This window comes from Rhipicephalus microplus, chromosome 9 (genome assembly GCF_043290135.1).
Source record: "Rhipicephalus microplus isolate Deutch F79 chromosome 9, USDA_Rmic, whole genome shotgun sequence".
NCBI lineage: Eukaryota > Metazoa > Arthropoda > Arachnida > Ixodida > Ixodidae > Rhipicephalus > Rhipicephalus microplus.
The window spans coordinates 40596137-40614901 of record NC_134708.1 but is presented as its reverse complement, the minus strand read 5'-3'; the positions used below and the strand labels follow the sequence as shown (position 1 = coordinate 40614901).

Genomic DNA, 18765 nt, shown 5'->3' with positions numbered 1-18765 from the left:
CTCTGCCAGAAAGAATGGAAACCATATTTCCAAGCCGGTTGAGCCATGGCCGGTCATTAGCTCGGCAAACGGGCATGAAAAGTGCAGGCTAGCTGATAAATTGTGGGTAATAAAATTTTGCTACGACTTCGGAAGCAACCAGTAAATGTTTTCCGCCAACTACAGCCTGCCACATTTTTCGGTTTACGAGGTCAGGAAACTGCAAAATAGTAATAAATAGCATTACAAAATACCGCTTTTTTTTCTACGCTGGCGCTACAATATCAATCAGGCAACCTTGCGAGATATTCTCCGCTAGCAACTAAAGTGAGACAAGTGTGTTTTGCGCTGAACCTTGGGTAACAGATTACCACGTTCTGCATGCTTTAATAGCTTATCATAGCTAGCGGCCGACGGCACGTAATCGGCTACTGTTTCGCAACAACGCCAGCGAAGCTGGAGGGTAAACAGTTAGTAGAAGAGCAGTCCTTCCTTCTATTTAGAAGCTTTACTCCCTTGTCCTCCAGTTGGGGCAGCGCCATCCACGTACGACGCTATCTCGGTCTTGAAGATATTTGCCACGTGCTCGCGTGTTTTAACTCATATTGCTCCCCATAGTACGTGCACACTTAGTTTAAGAAAGATTGTGGTAAAGAACCTCAGGTGTAAATGTTAATCAATCCATAAGACCTTGCTCTGGCATCGCTACCAATCGATAATTGTGCACATCGTGGCTTTAGCGCGTACATCCGGACAGCATGATTGTTTAAAGAATTTTATCGTCAATTTTGAGACCCTGACAAGGAGAGAACCACGAGATTGTTAATGTGGTTTGATGACGAAGCCTTCCCCTATCCCAGCATTCATTGCGTAGTGCATCGTGGGCACTCTCGTTGCGGATGATGACGGACTCTACACCGCTCCTATGTAATAAATACCCCGCATGTGCAACTGGCCAATTTATTCAAGAAAACAACTGCCTCAATGCACGCGGGGCTTGGGCTCGCCAGACCGTCGCGCTCTTTCGGACACCAGTTCAGGAATTGACCACCGGCAGTCGAAAAAGATGCACGCCTGAAAGTAAAAAAAAAAAAATAGCGACATGAGAAGAATGGTGATGATTCCAAAGCTATACCCTGTTTTATATTCAAATATAAACTCTGCGTTTGCAGACATATGCGAAAGACATACGTAAACGTTTTTCTAAGATAAATAACCCCCTGTTTTTGCCATAAAGTTTGTGATTTCGTTTTCTTGAAGTTCAACAACATGCCGAACGTGGTTTGTTACATTGAAAATAAGAAAGTGTCAAATTTTGTTGCCGGTACGTTGATTCTGGACATTTCCCGTTTTTTGGCTTGTCTGCTTAGCTTTTACATTTGATTCTGTTTTTTTTTTCCTGTCGATGTGGGCTGAAATACAAAAAAAAGCTGTTTTAAAGATGTAAGCGCATTCTAAAGACCCCTCTACGTTGTCAAAAGTGAGCCTCATTGCCTCACAGGGGAGTGTTTGATAATCGTGTTATGCTATCGGCGCGCACACTCCGAGAATTCAATTTTATTTTCAAACAAGGCTCATTTCTTCTTGGCTTTTCGTCACTTCTTGGGAGCGTCAATAAATCACGATGTCGTACCAAATTGGCCCCTATAGTAGCTCTACTGGCACTTACGGAGACTTCCTTAAACGTGGCGTCTTCTTCAGGCGTCAATCCCACAGTGGCCTGTAAGGACAAAGAGCGAGCAAAATAATCATCCTCTGCTCCTTCTTATTAGAGCTTACTCCTCTCTTATTGTTAGCCTTTTTCCGATTACACAACTAAGTTGTTCTTTCTATTTCTCATTCTCCACATCAAAGTAACTCTTACCCAAGCATCATCATGATCATCATGCTCTGGGACAATCTGGATGGTGTGCTGAAAACACTGAATAATCAATTAGAAGCGCTAAGGGCAAATGTAATGCGCTTCCAAAGCTAACACACGATCACGGCATCGTTGGTTCTTCTAGCAACCAAATCCCAACAAGCGTGAGGGGCTTTTGGGGCCAGTGTTATTCATAGTGAAAATGCGATCAATGGGCGCTTAAACGGGAATTGAGTTTCTATAAAATAAGACGTAGTCTTTGTGTGCAGGTTTTCCCGGACGCCAAACGCAAATGAATGTACGCTCCTTTGTATCTATGAGGATTAGAAAGAACCAGGAGGTAACGTAACGGTCACGTAACCAGCCGTCGCAGCAAGTATAGTCTTGGAAGACCACTTGTATGGACAAGTTACCATTACTGGCGTAGCCAAAAGTGTGCACATCACCCCTCCCCACCGGAAATTTTGACTCTGGCATGCGTATATGCTCAGTGTGCACAGACGCATACAAGCACACGCGTGCAAAAATACATCAAAAAGGTATCTCACAGCATCAATGGATACACTTTGGCGCGAACGAAATCGACGAAAAACGAAAGGCGAAAAGATAAACGGGCGTGAACTCACAACCCAGTTAATTGAAGGAAGTACACAAAATATATCCCAGGGTCGCTCAAGAGCGCAAGTGTGTTTGCCTTTCAGAATAAAGTGGAAAGTTTGTGACGTGCATGATAGGGGCAGTTTATTTATTGACCTTAACGTGTGCTGGTTTATATTAGGTAAAACTGTCCAGTGCATTAATAATTGCCTTAATGAACATATAAAATATGGTCACTAAGACCAATAGTGGTCACCCCCACCTAGCCGAACTTTGCAGAAACTGCCAATGTTATCCTGCTTGCTATGACACAAAATTTTGTTTTAACACAAGGACAAGTTAACTCGGGAACTAGTAGAAGCCTTTTATATCAGAAGGTGTACTGATGATATGCGTAAGTAGCCCATAAACTGCACTGATTGACAAGGAGTTCGCCTTTTTGTGCCATACTTGTCTTTAACATTCTGCTGAACGTCGTAGATTTACTTATCTAAAAATTACTGGCATGTTGTGTTTTGTTCTGTTTATCTTTTGTTTTCGTTTGATTTGCTTACTTGTTTGTTTGATAAGTTTACGCACATGACTTGCTTCATCAAACTTAGTTGTGAGTTCACGCCCGTTTGTCTTATTGCCTTTAGTTTTTCGTCCTCAGTGTGTGCGCCGAAATGTTTACAGTGATGTACTCAAACGAACATGCTCAGCTTTCCTTACTGTTACATCTGCCAGCACTCCTGGTGACCACTGATTTGGGACCACTTGGCCAAGACCACTTAGTCTTCGGTGAGCTTCATTTGATGCACACTTCGCTTGCTTTCACGAATGCTTTGTAGGTGTTCTCTCAAGGCACGCTTAAACAAATTAGTTTTCACCACAACGTGTGAACTATCGCTGACAGGCGAAGCATGGACGCGAAAACGTGAGACGAAATGATACTGAAGTGAGGCGCACTGACAAAAAAAAGAAAGAAAGAAAGAAAGAAAGAAAGAAAGAATGCGCTTTCATTATGCGTAAATATTACGCTCTCCAGTTGTTCAATACTGCATACACATCTTGTACAAAAACAGTGGAAAACGTAATGAGCAAGACACTAGAATAACACAGTAAGAGTGCTGTCTAACAGCAGAAGTTTAAGGAAACAGAAATGAATGCAAAGAAAACTGCAGCTTACGCGTGCGCCGAAAAACTTGAGGTGACGCCAAGAGAGAGAGAGAGAGATAAAGATGCAAGGAAAGGTAGGGAGGTTAACCAGACGCACATCCGGTTTGCTACCCTGCACTGGGGAAGGGATAAAGGGGAGAAAAGAGGTTGCAGAAAGATGACAAGGTACACACAATCACGAGCACACTCGGGGAGCACACACAGTTTACAGGCGGTCGCTCAGGTTTGTTGACTTAAGGTAAAGTAGCAGTGCTTTAGTTGCTTTCTGCGCAACTGAGGCAGATGCCCAAGGTCCTAGTATCTTCTGCACACAAAATAATCCGGGGTCAAGTCGATTCAAAACCATCCGTAGCTGGCATCGCTGTGTGTCGTAGCAAGCGCAGCTGCACAGGACGTGTTCGATGGTCTCTTCATCTCCGCAGTAGTCGCATGTAGGAGTGTCTGCCATACCAATGCGAAAGGAGTACACCTTTGTGAATCCAACACCCAACCAAAGGCGGCATAACAGTGTCGCATTGGAGCGGGAAAGTTGTGATGGTAGCTTTAGCTTGAGCGAAGGATCCAGTTCATAAAATTAACACCTTTGGAAGCTGGTAGATGACCAGAACGTGAGTATGACATCTCGAGCCAGCAGGTAAAGTTGTCTTGCTGCATCATTCCTTGATAGAGGAATCGGGACTACACGGGTTTCTTCATGGGCTGATCGGGCTGCATCATCGGCTAATTGATTTCCGGTAATACCGATATGTCCAGGCAGCCATTGATATATAATATCATGCCCTCGTGCTAGAGCTTCATGATGGCAATGTCTTATTTCTTGTATCAGTTGGTCATGGCTCCTCCTACGCATGGCAGCCTGCAAACTCTGAAGCGCTGCCTTCGAATCACAGAATATGACCCATTTTCCTGGACGTTCTTGAACGAGATATTGTGAAGCAGCCCTTATAGCAGCAAGCTCTGATGCCGTAGATGTAGTCATATGCGACAACTTAAACTTGATTGTCATTTCTGCAGCCGGAATTACAGCGGCACCTGATGAGCTGCTGGATGAGACGGACCCATCAGTGTATATCTGCGTTTGGTCTAAGTACAACTCATGTAATAATAACAGTGTTGCTTGCTTCAATGCTACTCTGGAGTGACTGCTTTTCTTTTTGATTCCCGGAATTTCTATACGTACTTGCGACTGGTCGAGGCACCACAAAGGGCATGCCGTTCTCGCAGCTGCCGTATATCCTGATGGAATGCTGCTTAGGTGCTTGGCTATGACGTCTGAAAACGTAGCACGTGGTCTTCCGGAAGGTAGAAGGGCCAAGTGGTGGTCGGGGACACGGCTAGCATGTCGAATGTGCGCTCTGAGGCAATCCACACCTATATATGTCCTGACCGGATGGTCTTTGGCAAGCATGATTGTGGCATAAGTAGAAGCGCATCGGGGCAGTCCTAGCCAGATACGCAGCGCCTGACCCTGCAAACTCTCCAATGAATGAGTATTCAATTTGCAAGTGTTAGTCAGTACCGGCAAGCTGTAGCGCAATAGACCCAGAAATAGGGCCCTGTACAGCTGTAGCATGGAGGCCACAGAAGTTCCCCATGCTTTACCGCACAAGAATTTCATGGTATGCACAATAGATAGAAGTCTCTTCTTCAAGTACGCACAATGTGGGCTCCACGAAAGACTTCTCACGATTATTATGCCCAGGAAACGATGCGTCCGTGCATATTTGACACTCTGCCCATTGATGTAAACAGGGTATGGCGTCATTGGTTTGCGTGTAAACGCCATCAACGCGCACTTCACAGTTGATATACTTAGGCCTTGTTTCTGAAGGTAGGCTGTTGTGAGGGTTGCTGCCCGCTGTATTCGTGCACGCACCTGAGGGCGAGTAACTGCAGCACTCCAGAGGCAAATATCATCGGCGTATATGGATAGGCACACCGACTTTGGCAGAGCCTTCACCAGACCAATGAGGGCCACATTGAACAATGTGGGGCTTAAAACACCTCCCTGAGGTACTCCGCAGTAGGTGTAATGTTGGGCAGTTGTACCCTCTTATGTTTGTACAAAGAAACCCCTGCCAGTTATATAATCTTTTATCCATTGAAACATTCATCCACGAATGCCCATTGCTGCGAGAGAAGTGAGGATGGCATCGTGAGCTACATTATCATATGCACCCTTTACGTCAAGAAAGAGTGCCACTGATATGCGCTTGCGACTTTTTTCTTGTTGAACAAATGTCGATAAATCAAGGACACAGTCAATGGAGGAGCGGCCCCGACGAAAGCCTGCCATGCAAGAAGGGTATTTGGTGTATCGTTCCAAGTACCACTCGAGACGAAATAGAACCATTCTTTTCATCACTTTTCCGAGGCAGCTTGCGAGGGCAATAGGGCGATACGCTGTCAAGTCCAATGGTGATTTTCCCGATTTCAAAAGTGGTATTAATCGACTTAATTTCCATTCTCGGGGAACACTACTGCTGAGCCAGGAGTTGTTGAAGCATGTTAAAAGTTCTTTTCTAGCTTTTTGTCCAAGGTGTCCCAACGCACTATAAGTAATACCACCAGGACCTGGCGATGGCATGCGCTTAGAAGCGACTAACGCACCTTCCAGTTCTTCCATGGTGAACGGAATGTTAATTTCTGGTAATCGCGTCTCAGGAACGATCACGGCGTCGATGCTCTCGTTCATAATATTCCCGGCAACTCTCGTGCGAAATTCTTCAGCCACCTCGAGTTCTGTTTTTCCATGATGGAGTGCCAAAGCTTTAAAAGGTGACGCTAAAAAATTGTTCAGCTTGTGCACCTCGCAATCTAGTAGACAAGCAGAATAATCAAATATACAATGAGATCCCTGTTTTTATATAAAGAACGCTTCAGCAAGTTCAGGTGCCCTTTATATTTGTCTCCTGGTGCATCAAATCCAACTCGCCTACCTCTATACCTTACTGCATATACATAATCCGCAATTCATTCGTTTAAGTATTAGTACCCACATGGTTATTTTGTCGAGCAAGAGAAGCAGTTTACTCTCGTACACCTAGAACCCTTGCCAGGGACAACAGCTGCAACTTGGGTACAACGTGGTTTGTGTGCACAGAGTGGTACTTGATTCCCGATATGTACTCAGAGGAACTTGCACTGAAGGAAGTAGATAGTAGAGTTATATAGACAGAAATCGCTTTATACGATAGCGTCATCGTCCTTCTATCTAATGTGCTGTGGTCTTTTTGCGTAAGATTCCGGTATATAAGTTATTAACGGCCTGCGCTGCAGCTGGAACTAGCTTGGGAAGATGACGTCAAAGGAACGGCCGCTGCGGTTGCTGATTCCTCGCGTATTCATTTATTAAAGTGCGGTAGCTTTGCCATGATGCTCCCACTACCTACTCATTAAATTTATTTGTTTGTACGTTAAAAGCGTACCTTTGTTTGGAAGGCCACATCTTTGAAGCACTGCTTCTCCTGAAACGAAAAGAAATGTATGTTAATTGGGATTAGCAAATCGATGTCAGAAGTAGCTGCAGCTTGAATTCTCGATGAAACCATTCATTTAGAAAGTGAAATGTGCCATCTCTTTTGCGTGGCTCGTATATTACTACAGTGCCTCGTTACATCGCCAAAGCATAATAGCATATATACAAATGAACAGAGCTTCTTGTGGGTACCGCAATAAAAATTATAAACTTCGAGATTGGTCAATGTAGGAAACGAAAAATTATCTTCTTATTTATATAATAAATAAATAACTGTATCGTTTCCTATATTGCACCACTTTTGAAGTTATATATATATATATATATATATATATATATATATATATATATATATATATATGTATATATATATATATATATATATATATGTGTGTGTGTGTGTGTGTGTGTGTGTGTGTGTGTGTGCGTGTGTGTGTGTGTGTTGCTACGGCGCGCCACAGATGAACATAATAGTAGGAAAGAGGACGATGCTTAGCGCGAGCTCGTGCAGACTGGGGCTTCATACTGTATTCCTGCTTGTTTCTCTAAATTAAATATATTTTTCAGGCGCCTTTTTCCCGTAACATTTTGGCGATGAGAACGACGGTTCTTCGGAGACTACCCCGATCGTCCTTCAACAACCAACAGCAATGCATCCAGCCACTACTAACGGCACCGTCGTCCTGACCCAACCGCGTCACCCAGGCATCTTTGTGGGCAGTGACAGCGCTGACGTGGAGGAATGGCTTCAGCTGTACGAACGGGTGAGCGCTCTGTACAACTGGGATCCGACGCTCATGTTGGCCAATATTATTTTCTACCATGATGGCACAGCTAAAATTTGGTTTTCCAACCACGAGGAAGAGATCACCAGTAGGGACATCTGCAAACAGAAACTCGTTGATCTCTTCGGCAAGCCCATTGGGCGTCGTCTTGCTGCGCAGAAAGAACTAGCATGCCGACTCCAGTCCTGCACCGAGTCATAGGTTACATACATACAACAGGTGCTCGCCCTTTGCCGGAAGGTTGACGACAAGAAGCCGGAATCTGAAAAGGTCGCGCAGATCCTCGAAGGAATCACCGATGACGCCTTCACTATCCTCGTGTTTCAAAACTCATCGAACGTGGACGACATTATTGATTAATGCTGACGCTTCGAAGAAGCGAAAAGTCATCTTATCACTCCACACTTTTCGCGTCTTCCCAACACGGCTGCAGCATCTACCTGCGAGAACGCCCGTTTGCCACCATCCCCTGCTGCTTCCGACAATATCGTGCGCATCGTGTGCCGCGAAATCGAGGCAGCATCTCCACTGTCTGACCAAGTTCGGGCCCCCGACGACTTTCGCGCCACGACTTCTTTGATCCAGAGAGTTGTGCGCCAGGAACTGGCCAACGCCGGACTTCAGAGCCATGCCCCGTTGACCGACGTGGCTACCGACTGCCCAGTATACCTAATATGTCCCGCGGACCGAACAACCGCCCACGTTACCGGAACTCGGCAGAATGGCGAACTTCCGATGACAGGCCGATCTGCTTCAACTGTGGACGAGTCGGCCATATTTCACGTCATTGCCGCACTTTCTGGAATTGGCAGCCATGGTCGCAATATTGCAACATCTGACGCCCACCTTCTGGTTTTCGGATATCGATCTACATGGAACAAGACGACAAGACGATGCTTCGCCATCCAGGACCGCCCGATCGAACCGCTCCCCGTCACCCTCTGGGCGCATGTTCCGCTCAACTAACCAACGTCGCATTCCCTCACCCTCCTACCACCAGTCCTCGGAAAGCTGACCAGCGCAGCTCATAGAGGTGAGCCTGCCTTGACGCCCCGACCCGAAATTCCTCTACACATAATACACAAACACAACAACTTGATTGAAGTAAATGTTGACGGTACTTCTGTAGCAGGAATCATTGACCCCGGCGCTCACATATCAGTCATTAACTCTAGCCTTTGTGCTCGACTCAATAAAGTGCTCACTCCCGCTCCGATCACTGTAGTACGAGTCGCCGATGGTGCAACACCAGTGGTCACGGGGATATGTGCCGCCCACGTCAATGTTGCTGGACGTCATACCACTGTGCTGTTTTACGTACTGCACCACTGCCCACATGACATCCTTTTGGGATTCGATTTTCTGTCGGAGAATTTCGCCCTAATTGTCTGTTCTGCTGGTGTTGTTCAGCTCGTCGTACCACACGCCGTTGACCTCCCTGATCCTGCACCGCCAAAGCTATGCTCCGCCTACTTTGTTCGCCTATCTTTTCGAGCTGTGACGTATATCGAACTCTCTTCTTATCCACCTGTGGCTGACGGTGATTATGTTGTGTCACCTAATCCTACCTTACTCTGTTCGCTCAATGTTGTGTTCCCCCACGCCATCATCACGATGAAGGACAACGTGGCATGTCTCCCTATTGTGAACTTTGGACGCTGCTTTGAAGTGCTGCCACGAGGCATATCACTTGCAACCCTTGCCCAAGCCGGCGACTACATCTCCACCTTAACAAAGAATACACTGTCATCTGCCAGTATTCAGTCGGGCAGTACACTATACTGCATAACTAAAATGATTGCCTCTGATCTCCCGGCTGAGCATGTGTCATTGCTTCGTGGCCTTCTTGCGTCGTATCAAGGCGTTTTTGATCTCCATGTCCGACCCTTAGGTCAAACGACCGTCGTAAAGCATTAGATTAACACCGGCGATGCAAATACAATGCACCGGCGGCCCTATCAGGTTTCCTCCACCAAGCGTCATGTGATCCTGCAAGTCAATAAGATGCTTGCCCGAGACACCATATATCCATATTCAAGTCCTTGGGCTTCGCCTATTGTGCTCGTCAGAAAGAAGGATAACAGCTGGCGCTTCTGTGTCAACTACAGAAATTTTAACAATGTCCTAAAAAAGACCTGCATCTTCTGCCAGGGATAGATGACGCTATTGACTGCCTTAGTGGAGCAAATTATTTCTCTTCCATCAACCTTCGTTCCGGGTACTGGCAGATATCAGTTGATGATGTGGACCGTGAAATACAGCATTCGTAATTACTGACTGGCTATATCAGTTCAAAGTAATGCCGTTCGGGTTATGCAATGCCCCGGCTACATTCGAACGAATAATGAACGCTCTTCTTCACAGTTTTAAGTGGTCAATCTGCGTATGCTACCTTAATGAAGTCATTGTTTTTTCGCCGACTTTCGAAACTCATCTCGAGCGTCCCTCAACAATTTTTTCGGTTTTGCGCAAAACAGGGCTCTATTTAAACTCGTCGAAATGTCAGTTCAGCCACTGGCAGCTCACTGTCCTTGGACACCTTGTAGATTCTTCCGGTGTTCGTTCCGATCCTGAGAAAGTCCACGCTGTCAACGATTTTCCTGTGCCGACCTCTGCGAATGACAATCGAAGCATTGTGGGTCTTTGTTGCTTAATTTCGTAGATTTGTGCGGAATTTCGCTGATGTCGCACGCCCGCTCACGGAACTACTAAAAAGAAAATGTGACCTTTGTGTGGGGACCTTAACAAGCCAGAGTATTTGCTAAACTGACGACGAGACTTACGAAGCCACCGGTTCTCGGCCACTTTGATATATGCGCTCCAACGTAAGTGCGTACCGACGTCAGCGGCCACGGAATCGGAGCTGTTTTAGCACAATGACAGCATGGCTGTGAGCGCATCATTGAATACGCTAGCCGTCTTTAACGCCAGCAGAACGAAATTACTCCATCAGGTAACGCGAATTCCTCGCGCTCTGGGGGGCAGTGGCTAAATTTCGGCCATATTTGTATGTACGGCCGTTCACGGTTCTCACACATTATGCTCGCTGTCGTCCTTAAAAGATCCTAGTGGACGTCTCAGCCGGTGGGCTCTACGGCTACAGGAATATTCCTACACGGTTGTCTATAAATCAGGCCGCCACCATGAGGAGGCTGATTGCTTGTCGTGTCATCCAGTGGACCCAGCAGAGCCTTCTGAGAGCGGCAAGTCTACTTGTGTTTTGGCACTTTCCGCGTTCAGCAACATTGGAGATAAGCAACGCCGTGATCCTCACCTCAGAGATATAATCCTTCGGCTTAGTGGTCCCACAACTCCTCCGTCTATCCGTATGTTTCTGCTCTAAGTTGCCGTATTGTATTGCTACAACATGCATCCTGACGGACCTGGGCTGCTGTTGGTCATACCACAACATATGCGTCAGACTGTCCTCACACAGTGGCATGATATTCCGACAGCTGGTCACCTGGGAGATTTAAGAACTTATGACTGCGTTCAACGTCACTTCTTTTGACCCGGTACGAGCCAAATATTATATAGCACAGCATGCAGCCTGCACTTCAATTTAAATTATTAAAGTCCAATATTGCTTTTTCTTCTCTCGTCAAATGACGGAGGAAGCTAAAAAATCACACGTAGAAGGCCTTCTATCAGCCATTGGCTGATTTGAACATGACGCGCTTGGCGATTAAGGAATTGCTGTGTGAGGCCGCGATTTGACCACGCGTGCGCGCACGATCACACTGGAAAAGTCACGCGTTCTAAGCAAAAAAAAAATGCTCAAGGTGGCGATGCGCGCGTGACGTATTTTCTTTGCCCTTGATACTCTCCCCAGGTAAGCATCCAGCGCTTCCGTCGAGACGAGAGAAGAGAGAACGCGATTGCAGCGTGCGACAAATCTTTGCAACTCCGCTCGTGCTGAGCGAATTCTCAAAACTTTTTCAGCGTTGAATTCGCGAGGCACTGAGCTTTTTTAATCAATCCATTTTGTGGTTACTCGAAAAAAAAGTTTGAGGGCCCTTGAATTTTTTGGCAAAGCATAAGAAACACCCGGTTTTTGTTCATAGCATCTGAATGTCGCGCAGTGTAATAAACACTTCGGTACATAAATTTGCGTATCTACGCATTTTGTCAATAGGAGGACACAGTACCTGACACTTAGCTTTCGATACTGCACCTCAAATATGCGTGAATTTTGCTTCTTGATTCACAATATTCAAAAGCATGAACGCAGCCACCAGATTAATATGGGTGGGTTTTAAGCATAAATTTAAGCTTTCATCGGATGGCTCAATCGTTGGACAGCTACCAACACACACACACACACACACACACACACACACACACACACACACACACACACACACACACACACACACACACACACACACACACGCACACGCACACGCACACACACACACACACACACACACACACACACACACACAAACTGAAGTTTTGTGTTGAAGTATCGTACGAAATAATTTGAAAAAGGTGATTCTCGTGGTCTAGTTGTCTTGGGCGATTGAGTAAAGAACCGTTTCGCTTTTCTGGAGGTGATGAGTGGTGATCACGTCAAATTTTGGAAATTTTAGCATAACCACAACGTCCAAAATACGATGAGATAATCGAAAGTAGTGACGTGAAACTAATGTATGGTGATTATAGTATCAACTATAGAAGGTCTGCAGCAAGTTCATATGAAAGTTAGACATTTATTTTTCTCTCCTTACAGAGAAACCATCCTTTCAGATTACCGCTAAAAGCCCACGCATCGATGTCGTTATATTAATATGTAAGGTTTAACGTCCCAAAACCACCATATGATTATGAGAGACGCCGTAGTGGAGGGCTCCGGGAATTTCGACCACCTGGGGTTCTTTAACGCGCACCCAAATTTGAGCACAAGGGCCTGCATCATTTTCGCCTCCTTCGAAAATGCAGCCGCCGCAGCCGGGATACGATCCCGCGAACTGCGGATTAGCAGCCATTAGCGATTAGACCACCAAGGCGGGGCTAGATGGCGTTACGATTTCACGGGGCCTGTATAATATTGCGTCGCCTATGTGGACTTGAAGCTATATACGCAACAGCTTATAAATTTGTTGTGCTTTCCTGCACTGTTATGTCTTTTGTCTTAACAGTTTCAAGTAAGGGTGTGTGAATATTAAAAAAAATTCGAATAGCGTCGTGTTTGGTGCACGGATAGAAAAGTGCATACCCGGAATACCAAATATTTTTCGAATGATCAGCAGCAACAGATAATGCTCGAAGTAACGAGCAGTAAAATAGTGAGTGGGAACGTTTGTGTTCATCATATAGTTTCGCAGATGCATTCACCCCATGTATGTACCTCCGCAATGTCGATGTAATATTGATCGCAGTATGAAGGCATTTTTGCTTAAAAATCCAGTGTCATCGAAGCTGCAGTGTCACAAATCCACCATCTTAACCATAACATGCGCGAGCGTGTTAACTCACTAAAGCGCCAAATATTCATGTATCAGTTTTGTTTAAATACTGTGGACAATATACCACACGGAGCAATGTAGTGACTGCTTTATGTGAGCCGGCAATTACAAAATATTTGGAAGGCTCCATGTGCTGCTGTGTAAGAGCTTGCCTAAATTGAAACAATTGGGCTATTTTTGTCTGGTAATGTGTATTTGTTAAGCTTGTTAATATTTTTTTAAATATAGCATTTTATGTATTTCTCCCGCTGTTTTGAAAATCATCGCCTTTCACCATCTTATAGACTGCTTTCAAAACTGTTCTTTAATTATCCGAAAACTATTCGAACGGCATCCGATTTGCATTCTTATTCGATTCGGCGTCATCATTCCTCAATTCGCATTTGACTAGGTTCTGAAATATACCATTCGCACACCCCTAGATTTGAGGTATGACCTTCACATGTCAGGAAATGTTGGGTATTCCACAGGGTAATGCGATATTCTAGTGCGTGACTGAGTAGTACCACAATGAATGAATGAATGAATGAATGAATGAATGAATGAATGAATGAATACTTACCGCTTGGTCCCTCTCGACGGGATCCGGGATTCCGGATTTCATAGACGCACACGGTGTGGCTCCAGATACGATGGGCATAATCATCTAGAAAAAAAATGAGGCACAATCTAGTTTGCTATCACAGTCATTGTTTATGAAAAACAGGACGTTCGAACTATTGTTCGGCCTTTACAGATGCCGTATTTCTGGTCCTTAGCATTGGCAAGTATCAAGTAGCCATCAAGGAAGTATTATCTCCGACTGACATGTTCATCGCCATGAATCAAGAGGTGAGAAAAACTTGAGCAGGGAGAAGTTGGTGCCTTGAAAAAAGCAAGACCACATGTCACGAAGTTGACTCCGTTTTCAGAAATTTCTCATCCCTTGACGCCTTCACATTTTTCTAAGTTTCGGTCTCGTTCACGTAGTCATGATTTAGCTAATAATGCATGGTGTCTCGAATGTTCTCAGGGATGTTCTAGGAGAGGTCTCCAAACAAAGTTTAAGGACGTCGGGCTCATTCAAGTAAAACTATATGTATCTATACATTAGGCTCAGGAGCCTTACTACATATAGTCCCAATTATATTCCAGATTACGCTTAAGTTCTAATTCAAGTCTTATTATTGCCTGAACTGGCATCGTCGTGCCAAATAGAGTGCCTAGTATGTGCGTACCATCGAATTATGTATTCCTTGTGATGCCTCGAGGGGTGTGTCTCATAGAGCTTCCTAAAATTAACTCGAGGGGACTCTAGCGCAGCGATCGTTCAGCGACCATGGGAATGATGGGTAGTACACACATTTGCCTAGTCTTCGTACTTGCGGGTGGCGAATCGTACTTGCGGCTTCGTTTATTGCTGTGTTTCGGTTTTGTTTTAAAGAAAGATTCAACCGTTTTGAACTTCATGCGCCAATTTGTAAAGGCAAGTCTAAAAGAATAAGGTGGTGAAGTGCAACCACTGAACATTTGCTGATTTTTTGTTTCGTGACAAAACAGCTCTGAGCAACACGAGCACACACGGAGCCAAAAGCAGGTCAGAAGTACGAATATTAGACAAATATGTGTACTACCCATCATTCCCATGCTCGCTGAAGCGCCGTGCGTTGCAGCGCCCATAGACACTAGCGCCAGAGTTCCCTCTAGTGTATATTAGAAAACTATATGGTGTGTCTATTTCAGTGGTGGCCTTCCAGACACTGAATCGCGCCCATGTTCGCGCTTTCCACGAGCCACTCAGGGATGACGTAGCCATCGTAAGAACCAAACAATGGCAGGTAATCTCGAAATTTCAGGTCTGTGACAGAATATACTGACTTTCGGAGAGCGCGTGCGGCTACACCACAGGAATTCCGACACCGTGATGACTTTGTAGTCCTCGTCCCCGCATTCTCGCTGTTCAATTTTCAAGACGGCGTTGAGTGAAATGGCGTAGACAAAGGAATTGAAGCTTTTCCCAAACAACGCTAATGCCAATGTGGCACGCGTCTCCCGAGTAACGTCACACAATACGAGAGAGGTATTTCTTTTTGAACACGCATAACTACAAGATGAATATATAGCGACACAAATCTACGGATATTGAAAGATTAGTGAGCTGGGTGCCCTTTACATATATGTATTAGTTTATAAAGGCTTCATTACCTGCGCTTACAGGTCATAAGCTCACAAGAAACAAAAGTATTTAATAAAGTATACTAAGAAACACGTTTCAGAGCATAGCTTGGCCCTGCCTGACGTGTATTTAATTTAAACTGTCTACATGAGCACCCCACATGCAATGATTTATGTATGGACGTTGCAATCGCATATCTCCTTAAAAAATAACACATGGACTGCCTCGTAATCTACGCATGTCTGGGCGTATGGTTCGGCAGAAACATCTAACAAGGACATCTTCAAGTCCCTCTGCTGTTTTATCTTTGCCTGTTTTGTAAAGTCCCCAAATTGGTCAGCAGGGTCACCTTTCTGAGAAGCGCCACACCGACTTCATCGTAGGCAAGGGAGCAGTCACGTGCGATAGTAATCCTGTGGAGTACTTTCTGCTTCAGCTCGTCTGTGCTGGCGAGTTCATGGATTTTCTTCTGCAGAAGTTCCATAATATCGTCCACTGCAAAGCACAGAGCACAGATAGATAGATAGATAGATAGATAGATAGATAGATAGATAGATAGATAGATAGATAGATAGATAGATAGATAGATAGATAGATAGATAGATTACTCAAAATGTTTGTCAACATTGCCTATTGTAACAATGCAGTCTCCGATGTTCTTTAGTGCCAACGCGTTCAGTGAAATGGCTGGCTCGTGAAGTTATATTGCTGTGTAAGAAGCTATTTACAATGCTCGCAGCCAAAATTTAGTTACGCAGCACATGTTCATGTATTCTTCGAAAGTGATGCACCACTTCGACATCGAAAGTGTTGCGCAGCCTAGCTTGTCGATTCTGCTATATTCTGCAGCTATAGTGTCAGCCCTACTTTATCCTGAGTACAAAAAAAGAGCTACTGTGATGATAAGTTTGCAGTGCTAATACACAGACTACGCGTTCGCCGCAAAATCGCGCACATTGCGTTATTCAAGGATTGTGTACGTAGTTATGTTTTGGCTCGAAAAAAATACGTAGTTAAGACACTATACATTTTCATCGACGATACGGAAACGTATTTGAGGTGCAAGTGAAAACCACCCAGTTCTAGTGCAAAGCCGTGAAAAAAATCCATCAGTGATTTGAAATAACATAAGAAACACTCTTTGTACTACAGGGATCAAATCCGGAATCAACGTCTTTACGGGGTTGTTGCTATACTAATAAAGCTGACTGAGATGCTATAACAATCGGCAGTACGAAGACCCAATAGTCATCATATAGTGGCACACGCACACATGATATTTCAAAAGAGCTGTTCGCCATACCACAAGCCCAGCCGGCCGCGGTGGTCTAGTGGCTAAGGTACTCGGCTGCTGACCCGCAGGGCGCGGGTTCGAATCCCGGCCGCGGCGGCTGCATTTCCGTTGGAGGCGGAAATGTTGTAGGCCCGTGTGCTCAGATTTGGGTGCACGTTAAAGAACCCCAGGTGGTCTAAATTTCCGGAGCCCTCCACTACGGCGTCTCTCATAATCATATAGTGGTTTTGGGACGTTAAACCCTACATATCAATCAATCAATCGCCATACCACAAGGTGCCGGAAGGGTTAACAAATGGATAATTGTCAACCAGCCATTTCTAGTTCGAAGATACAAAGAAATTGTGAATTTTGTCAAGTGTTCTTATATCAATTAGTCCTTCCTTTACCTTTACGTCAACTCCGCAGAACCACCCAATTAAAAAAAACACTTTTGATGTGTTCACACACACACACACACACATATATATATATATATATATATATATATATATATATATATATATATATATATATATATATATATATATATATATATATATATATATATATATATATATATATATATATATATATATATATTAGCACTTACCCTCAGTAGACTGAATCCCAATCCCAGAGCAACAACACAGTAAGAAGCAAGCAGCCAGAATGTGGTTCATCATGGTTGCCAGAGTGTTGTCAAAAACTGAAAAGCTCAAGCACGAAGCAGCTTAAAGGCCTATGTGGAAGTCAGCGCTCTGACGTCGCCGTGTCGCCGCTGTCACATTCGAAAGGCCCACAATGTATCTATCGAATTAACTGACCGCATGCAGTCGGAGTGGACAAAATTCACGCTGCCGTGAGTGTCAGATGGCATTCGTAACGCATCGAAGAGCACCTTGAGGCCCATTTCCTTGACACGAGGTCAAATGAAGCACACCGATGCAGGACGTCCCGTTTATTTCCTCGACTGTTAATGAGCTTGCTAATCATTTTATGCGGAGATTCTTAGAGATGGTCTCCGCTAGTGGGATATTCGCTTCGAACGATTGTGACGGCGTGCAGCCTTTGTGGCGAGACGAACCGAGGAGATAGTGATACGAGCCGTGACAGGCGATATTCGGAGGCTGCGTCAAACGACCACGCGTCTCGTCAACTGTAAGAGGGAGAGAGTGAGCGAAATGAGTCTACGTGCAAGGCAATGTTATAATGATGAGGCTGCTACGAGGGCTAGTTGGTGAGGTGACACAGTGTGTGCATCGTTCTTGAGCAACACTAGAAAAGACGGGGCCCAAGGAAAGAAAGATGTCTATGGAGCTTTCCTTACAAAGGAGTTTATTGGAATAACTGTATTGATTTTAAGCCAGATAAAAGGCAGATACTCACGCCAAGAGTCAAAGACAACGCTTGAGTCGCTATTTCACGTTTCAGACTAAGTTTTTGTGCCATTTACGTAGTTACCTATTTGAGCGCGCACATATGCTTGTTAGCCCCGCCGCGCTGATCTAATTGATTAATATGTGGGGTTTAACGTCCCAAAACCACTACATGATTATGAGAGACGCCGTAGTGCAGGGCTCCGGAAATCTAGACCACCTGGGGTTCTTTAACGTGCGCCCAAATCTGAGCACATGGGGCGACAACATTTCCGCCTCCATCGGAAATGCAGCCGCCGTCGCCTGGATTCGATCCCGCGACTTGCAGGTCAGCAGCCGAGTACCTTAGCTACTAGACCAGTGGCCGCGGTGGTCTAGTAGCTAAGGTACTTGGCTGCTGACCTGCAGGTCGCGGGATCGAATCCAGGCGACGGCGGCTGCATTTCCGATGGAGGCGGAAATGTTGTCGCCCCATGTGCTCAGATTTGGGCGCACGTTAAAGAACCCCAGGTGGTCTAGATTTCTGGAGCCCTCCACTACGGCGTCTCTCATAATCATATGGTGGTATTAGGACGTTGAATCCCACAAATCAATCAATCACATATGTTTGTTATCTGGCTTAAAAAGCAAAA

The 18765-nt window shown here is 45.0% G+C and overlaps 1 protein-coding gene across 1 annotated transcript; it reads right to left on the bottom strand.

The window, feature by feature from the left end:
• Positions 1-925: 925 nt before the first annotated feature.
• Positions 926-17659, bottom strand: LOC142771310 (uncharacterized). Its single transcript, XM_075872787.1, has 6 exons — positions 17368-17659; positions 15831-15976; positions 13889-13972; positions 7024-7062; positions 1649-1699; positions 926-1053 (listed from the first exon to the last, which is right to left on the bottom strand). The coding sequence occupies exons 1-6, from the start codon at positions 17438-17440 to the stop codon at positions 961-963; spliced, it is 486 nt and encodes a 161-aa protein (XP_075728902.1). The 5' UTR covers positions 17441-17659; the 3' UTR covers positions 926-960.
• Positions 17660-18765: the final 1106 nt, after the last annotated feature.